The sequence below is a fragment of the Fukomys damarensis genome, unplaced genomic scaffold, assembly GCF_012274545.1.
Source record: "Fukomys damarensis isolate Sample0158 unplaced genomic scaffold, DMR_v1.0_HiC HiC_scaffold_27, whole genome shotgun sequence".
Classification (NCBI taxonomy): domain Eukaryota; kingdom Metazoa; phylum Chordata; class Mammalia; order Rodentia; family Bathyergidae; genus Fukomys; species Fukomys damarensis.
This window is the reverse complement of record NW_022900939.1, coordinates 41,814,888-41,823,113: the sequence shown is the minus strand read 5'-3', so window position 1 is coordinate 41,823,113 and position 8,226 is coordinate 41,814,888. Positions and strand designations below refer to the sequence as shown.

At 40.3% G+C, this 8,226-nt stretch overlaps 1 protein-coding gene across 2 annotated transcripts in view; it reads left to right on the top strand.

The window, feature by feature from the left end:
* Adgrb3 (adhesion G protein-coupled receptor B3) overlaps nucleotides 1-7,615 on the top strand; it is a 665,862-nt gene extending 658,247 nt beyond the window's left edge. Inside the window, exons 28-29 of one of the 2 annotated variants that reach the window (XM_010617866.3) lie at nucleotides 1,285-1,389; nucleotides 6,930-7,615. In XM_010617866.3, coding sequence (XP_010616168.1) covers nucleotides 1,285-1,389; nucleotides 6,930-7,118 — 294 coding nt within the window. In that variant the 3' untranslated portion in view covers nucleotides 7,119-7,615. The remainder of the gene's footprint in view (nucleotides 1-1,284; nucleotides 1,390-6,929) is intronic. The other variant, XM_010617865.3, reaches the window with a different exon arrangement.
* The last annotated feature ends 611 nt before the right edge of the window (nucleotides 7,616-8,226 follow it).

Here is an 8,226-nt window from a genome sequence, read left to right as displayed (position 1 = left end):
TTGATCCCCAATACAAAAAAAAAAAAAAAAAAAAAATTCAATTTGCTTTCTCTTTTGTTCTATTTTCCTTCAAGAAAGTAAAGGGTTCTCTAAAAAAGTAAAAAGAAAGTAAAGGTTTCTTTTTATAAGAAAATTAAACATTATGATCTTCTTCCAAAGATACGTTTCTTTTTGAAAATAAATCCTTACTTTCAAAAGCATTTGCTAATTAAAACAGTGGACCAAATGTTCAATCATAGCTTAGGCATGGCTTCTACGCACCTGTGCAAACCACATGGGCACATGGTGAGTTATGAAGCACATGCTTGAAAATGCTGTAAAATCTTATACAAACAAGGCATCATCCGAGATAATCATCAAAACGCTGATTGTAACTTTATAAAATCAAAATTGACAAAGACACTTTCTCCTTTAAAACCGCACTTGTAAATACAAGAAGCTTACTATATAACCCTTCTTTGTCAGTGCCCTCTTAAACACTCAGCACGTGGTACTTACCCTAAGACCATTTTCATTTATGACTCCATTTGTTGAGTTATAATGAAGTTGGGAGAAAACAGTGTAATCAGGGATGAAGAACATTAACATATTTGCATCTGTGATTTTGGAAGCCTGTAACCACACACCTTATGCTGTGAATCTTAATTGTTAAGATTCTGTACCACCTCATAAACAAATATATGAAACCTCTGGGTCAAATTTTACTTCTGCAAGCTCAATCACTATTCTCATGGAAACTGCAAGGTTTTAGATCCAACCTATATTTCAGACACTTCAGTGCCTTGAGTCAGCTTTAATGGCAGGTGCTGGGCTTCTGTACCCGCTTTAGTATAGCCAGCTAGGATTGCAGTGTTTATAGAAATAAAACATTAAAAAGTAATATTTCCCATGATGAGCATCTGGGAATCAGGTTCTCTACAAGTCCACAATTTTAAAACATGTTTAAAATATTATGATAACAATTTTTGTAAAATGGATTTTTAACTTTTGAGGCAAGGAAATATTACCCAGGAATGACTGCTACATTTTTAATGTACCCAGAGAAATAAAACTAATGTTTGGTAATCTTGTAAGTGGGAGGGAAAAAAGCCTATTCTTCCTTTTCAAGAAATGCTGAATAAGAAACAAGGATTAGGTGCATGTTGTTCACATTTGTGTTCTCTTTTGGGGCTCCTGGTTCCTGCCACACTTGATTTTCTTTATTATCCAGTGAAACTATAAGACCACTTCTTAAAAATATACCTGCTAAATTAAGCACGAGCACCACCCTCTCCTCTTTTGCAGAAGGTCATGCATACAAGGAAGAGGCACATGGAGCTGTTTCAGGAGCTAAATCAGAAATTTCAGACTTTGGACAGATTTCGGGACATACCAAATACAAGCAGCATGGTGAGTTCACCCTTCTCTGTCAGTGCCAGTTACCTAAGAGATCCACGTGGAACCAGGAGCTCAGAATCCTCCTGAGGTAGAAGAAACCAGAAGGCCCCAAAATGTACTTCAGCAAGGTTACTGAGAGACAGATTGGGAGTGACAGAATCTCTGAGACTTTATCCTTAGGTCCAGTTCTCTAATGTATACGTTTTAATTAAAATCAGGTATAAATCAAAATGTGTTGGCTTCATCTGGCCATTTCATTATCAGAGTTAAAGTTCGGTCAGAGTTTCGGTTAATCAGAGTTAAAAGATCTGAGTAATTGGCTAAAATGTTTCCATTTTCATTTGAGTGCCTGCCATTTTAAGGCCATAAAATGTAATTATCTTATAAATATGAATTTGTCCCCTGACCTCAAAGTGGTAGGTTTTTAATCTCCAAGAGAATCACGTGTGTTGTGGCAGAGTTTTGGTGCACACATCAGTATCGGGGATTTTGGTTGTTGATTCTGTTGTGACCATTCTCCTCATTCATGTACACTGCGCTTTGCATGGCTTTCAATCCTCATGGCAATTTTAAAAGCAAGGAGCAAGCAAAGAAGCTGAGTTTCAGCTGTAAGAGACCGGCGGGGCACCACCCTGTCCCACCAACTGGGCTGCACTCCAGATGCAGTGCTCTTTGTCACTCTTTGTGGCCCTTAGGGTGGGTGTCCTCTTCCAAGCAAGGAAGGAAGGAAAGGAGGTAGGATGGGAGGGAGGAGAGGGAAGGTGGGAGGAAGGTTCTCTAAAGTGTGTGGTGTTGAATCCAACTGTAGTGCTTGGCCCATCTGAATTTTATGAGTCTTCGCCCCAGCTTCCATCAGTGAAATTAGCTTGTGAAAAGCGATGAGCAAAAACTTCCATGTCTTTACTTTTTCCTTTTATTCTTCGGAGCACCAGCACATTGCTGGTCATAATAGTTTACCAGGAAATGGCTTCTGTGGATTTACTGCTCGGCTCTGATGTCTCAATCTATGTTTGTTAAATGAAGGTCATAAAAATACTGCACATGTTAACTCTGAATTGGTCTCTAATAGCTCTTGAGTCTGTCAATCTATTTTTCTCCTTAAAGCAGGTCCCATGCATTATTTCTTTTCCAACACAATGCCTAAGCATACACCAGACCCATCGTGCATAGAGTGGACCTTTCTCATCTCCTCCGCCTAACATTAAGCCATCAGTTTTTAGCTAGCAGGCCAATGAGAATTACACCATTGAGATTAGGCCTAAACACATTAGCTACTTATTTTAGAATACTGAATGCTAACATTGAAATAAATTGGAAAAACTGTGTTTGTTTAAAAAAAAAAAGGGAGAGGGTTTGTTTACAAATCTAAAAGGCTTCTGCAAGAGATACAGCTGGCTGACTGCTATAATATGATTGTAATTTCTCCTTTTTATACAGTCTGGGTATTAAATCATTAATGGCACAAATATCTCCATCTCAGTTTCCTGACAACCACAGTAGTCTACTAATTACACCACATCTCTGCGGCAGCCTGCCTTTTCTAGAGGAGATTTATAAATATTTACCATTTGGGAGGTTAGGAGCAGGGAGGATAGAGCTGTCATTGCTACTTGACTATTGTCCTGAATATCTCAGAACAGGAAAAAATCAGAATTCCTTCTTCGGTTTTGATTCATAATGAATATGTGAGTTCATTATCGCTAATTCAGTCACATAATTTGTAGTGCCACATTGTTAATGAAAAATTGCATAATTGGGTAGAGAAAGACATTTAAAATATCTCAAAGTATTTTTCGTTTTTGGTTCAGGGGCCTGCTAATTCATAACACTCGATGATGGTAATTATCTCAAATAATAGAATTTGGATAATCAAAGGAAAACCAAACTACCATTTAGTCCATTTTCCTGCTTCTAAGCAGGAAAACATTTAAATCACACTAGCAGAGAATAAGCACTGTACAAGGAAATACAAGGAAGGAACTCTGTCCCCTTTGTGTCTCACAAACCAACCATCCACAGTTGAGGTCTCTGGCCCAAGGAGCTCTGTCACACTCCAGCTTTCTCAAATGGACGTGCTTTCCCTGGGTTTGTCCCTAAATACAGGTAGGTTAGAAGAAGGGAGGCAAAGAAATGAAGGGAAGACAGGGCTGCAGAAGAACGGAGTACAAGAAAAGATGAAGGAGGAATGCAAGAGAAAGGCACAGCAGGTCACAGGAGGGCTGGCTAGCATTTGCTGGACCTGTGAACCATGAGGCCGGGCTGAGGCTGCCTAACATGTGCTGGGGAGTGGTACTTACCGGATAGTCTCTTTCTGCTGGTGCATTCTCAGACCAGATAAGCATTTTTAGGAGCTTCGTGCATGTTGTCTTATAGTGAATTGATAACTACTGGGCTTTTGTTTTTTGTTTGTTTGTTTGTTTTTTGAGACAGGGTCTTACTATGTAGTGGAGACTGACCTGGAACTCACTATGTAGCCCAGGCTGGTCTTGCACTCACAGCGATCCTCCTGCCTCAGCCTCCCGAGTACTGGTATTACAGGCAAGTGACACCACGCCTGGCTCCATAACTATTAGGCTTTTAACACACAGACGTGAGTTTAACTACATCTCCTCTGCTGTGTATTTGAGCTCAAGCCACAGTCAAAGACCAACTGCACCTACTCAGAATATGATGCTGTCACTGAATTTCCTAGCTACTAGTAGATTCAGGCATCCCCTGAAGCCTATCCTGCCTGTGCAACTCTCCACGCCCAAGCAGTGATTCCTGATGCACCAGTTTCTTTCTCATTAATAGAACCTTTCCAAAATCCAATAGGTCATGTGCTGACAGTAACACTCTATGGAATTTAGAATCTACATATTTAGACAAAGCTCGGAATTGGCCACGTAATTTATGTATCTATAGTGTTTGATCTTCATAATATAAAAAAATAGGGGAATCACATCTGCTGCAGTAGGAGCCCATATTTTTCAGTGCAGCCCGTATTTTTCAAGCAGATGAACTAACACTTCCCATGCAATGAATCCTTTCAGGGTTGAAGTCACTGGATTTTTCGGTCAAACTAGATCACAAAACCCCTTTCACAGCTCTTGTCTAAGCAGGCAAGTCTGCTCTGGGACTGGACTCAGCAGAACCAGTACTAGTGAATCTTTCAGCAGGCAGCTGAGGATTCAAATCACTGTAAAGCCCCCAACCTTCAATGATCGCCTGTTGCTTACAAAATAAATTCCAAATTCTCCTCAAAACCCAGCCTTTCAATTCACCTTCTCCCTGTTTGTTTCTGCTGTTCTTTTTAGTACCAACTACATTAAACAAGGCACTGTTTTCATTGCTTTCCCACCTCCAGCCACGCGTGGGTCCTCATGGCTACTCATTGTCCTCTGCCGAGCCAAATACCGCCTCTCCGAGGAAGGCTCGCAGCCTCGCTGTGAAAGAGAACCGTTTCTGTATCCTCCTCTGAACTCCCATTATGACCCATTTCCCTGGATCTCAGATATCAGTTTATCTTCTATGTTTGCATCTAGCAGTAAATGCCTTCTACTAAGAGTATGTTTGCTAAGTAGTGAACATTTCTGCGATTCTCGGGGCATTACTCTACAGCCTCTTACTCTTTCATAACTCTTGCAGTTCTGCAAAGCAGGTCTTAATCCACACATTTTGCCAGCAACTTTGGACCACAATGCAAAGCGCGGTGCTATGTGTACAACTCCAGCTGAGGTTCGGAGAAATCGAGCCAGTTGCTTCAGGTCACATGCCTAGGAAGGGGAGGAGTAGGAATTCGGGTCTGTGCGTCAGGCTCGAACTCTTGACATTCTTGGTGGGCTCTGCTGCTGTTGTAATAACTGACTTGTCACTTTCTCCCTCCTAGAGCCTAATACGGTGCCCAGCACAGAGCACCTGATGAATACCCATCAAATGGAATCAGAGAAGGAGGAGAAAAGGCAGGACAGGGGGCAGGGGGCACAAGTGTGTGAGATTTTAAGATGTGAGACTAAAGCAGTGTTAATTCCCTGAGCATATCCCAAAAGCTAACTTTTCATTATATCGTGACTGTTAACTGTTTTTCCTTTGATCTCATAGGTAGGAATAAAAAATCTTGAAAACAACTAAGGCATTAAAGATTGCAGTGATTCATACTCTAGTTATAACTATTTCTGCATTGTTTCTCTAACCTGTAGCTTTAGATAACGTTGAGTCTATTGAGTGGAATCCAGATAATAATTCAAGTACCTGTCTTGTTTTACTTGATAATTTATTATAATCAGTTGAAGGATAGATTTGGGGAGCAGGGAGACACATTCAACATAACTTTCTGTAGTGAAACAGAATACATCTGGAATGTTAGATTTCTGAGCCATTTTAATATTCTTGAACAGAGGTCAAAGGCTAATAGAGGTTAAAAGGTAGTGTTGTCCAAGAGGAAAACCTCTTTTAAGGCTTGATTTTGCTGGGATAAAATTAAAAGTTTAAAAAAAAATTAGTGAAGCAAGTTGAACTGTCTCTTGTGAGAATATTAATTTTAGTGAATCTCTATATGGAATTAAAGCCCGAGCTAGTGTAAAAAGTGACAACTTTTACTAGACATTTCCTCTTGCAACAGTATATAAAGTTGGTAGTAAATAAATATAAATAACAATATAGAAAACCAATGCATAATTTAATATCCATTGGGTTACTCACTTTTGTGTGTTTTAGCTCAACTTTCTTTACTTTGGGGCTTTCAGGCCTGACCTACTTCTTATCCTGTAATGATACTCAGCTTATTTTAACCCATTCAAATTCTCCTGCGGACATAAGGGACACATTCTTGTAATCCCGGCTGTCCGGGGGCCTGAGGCGGGAAGATTACAGGTTCTCCCCCAACCAAGGCAGTTCAGTAATTGAGTGAGATCCTAATTCAAATAAAATAAATAAATTAGAAATCAATTGATTGATCAATAAGGGCTAGGGATGTGGCTCAGTGTGAAGGCCCTGGGCCAGTTCCCAGTACTGTACCAAAAAAGGACATGGATATGCTCATGCTAAATCTTACAGAATACGAGGTGAAGAACCTCAACGGGAGAGTGCTCACATGTTTTCTGACCCTCCTCAGGGTGCCAGCTCTTAGTGAAATCACACCAGACAAGTCACATACGTCTTAGATAGGGAGGGATGAGTGTTATCCACATCATCGGGAAGCGTGGTTGTTGGGCATTCTGAAAGCCCCTTGTGTTGCTTACGTCCCCGTGAAACTGGTGCTTAGGGGAAGAATGAATTTTGCTAACCTCTACTGACATTTCCCTTGATACCAAGAAAAAACGGCATCTGCTGTGCCTTCAGGGGTCCTAATCCCTTCATCGCTCCTGCAAAATTATAGCATTACTCAGAGATGTTCTTCAGTTGGTCAATGAAAGAAAATTTAAAATGATCTCTTGCAGCTGGGCACAATTTCACATCATCTGAGGCTCATAAACTGGAGTAAGGTTACACACAAGCTCTCTTCCCGGATCCTTCAACAAGCAGCAGCACTAATCAGCAAATGTGTGACTGTCTTTCCTCTCTCTTTCCTCTAGGAAAACCCAGCACCAAACAAGAATCCGTGGGACACTTTCAAAGCCCCCAGTGAATACCCACATTACACCACAATCAATGTGCTAGACACAGAGGCCAAGGATTCTTTGGAACTGAGGCCGGCCGAGTGGGAAAAGTGTCTGAATTTGCCTCTGGATGTGCAAGAGGGTGACTTTCAGACAGAAGTTTAAGAGGATTGCGTGAACCAAGGAGAAGACACCGCATTTTACTGCATTGACACTTGAGACTGGGGACGCCTGGCATGGCTATCGGGACAGTGTGGCTGGCCTGGGTCAGGACCCTCGCATGCCAGACCCCAGGGGTGTTTCGTCTGGTAACGCCTCGCTTGTCTGGCTGCGGAGACACCAGGTGTACAGTTCTGACCGCCCTGTGTTGTAAGTACCCGTGGAATGGATTTGTAAGGTAATCTTTATAGATACACCTCAAGCAACGATTCATGTTGTAACCGCTTCATATGGTTTAGTTTTCAAAAAACTTCACCATGAAGCACAATGTATATATTTATGCAGTTTTTAAAGTTTATAACAGTCTGTTTGGCCATTACTACACTTTTTACTTTATAATATAAAAGCAAAGTTTTTGTCATTAAATGAATGTTTGTTGAGCTACATTCTTCATTGCTTTAAATGCAATAAAGTAATAATCTCACTTTTATATGAATAATATATTTCACATCTTTATTATTGCAGTTTTATCTAGAAAGCTCTGAGTAGCTTTCTCTGCTGCAGCTGTGTATAAAATATTTAAAATGTTGTATGGTGTAAATAAACTTTTGTCTACATATCAGTTTTTTAGTGCATTTTATTTTGGATTTGAACAGAAATTTACATATTTATAAAGGTTTTTTTTTCAATACAAATACTGAAAGTGTATTCACAGTTTTAATAGCATACTGTTATTACTCCTTTGAGGCTAATGGTTTCTCAAATGTAATAATAGGTTTGTACAGTGCCTCTGTATGTTCTCCTCAAACACTCTGGAACAACGTACCATGTAAACGGGGCTGGTCAGAGAGCTGCCGCCACGGTACTCTTACATAAATACTATGTGTTTTTTCTATCTTGACGCGAAAAGACAAGCAGCAGAAAACAGTAAGCTACCATACAGAAAATAATACAGGGAAATGCGTTAAGGAATTAAGTTTGCTGCATGTTCCAGACAAGAGAAGAAACTATTCACACTACAGTGCTTCGTGCATAAAAAAATGATCTTATTCAGGATTTGAATCTATCGTACGTGCTTGTTCTCTAGGCGAAGGAGAGAAAGACAGCGACTACA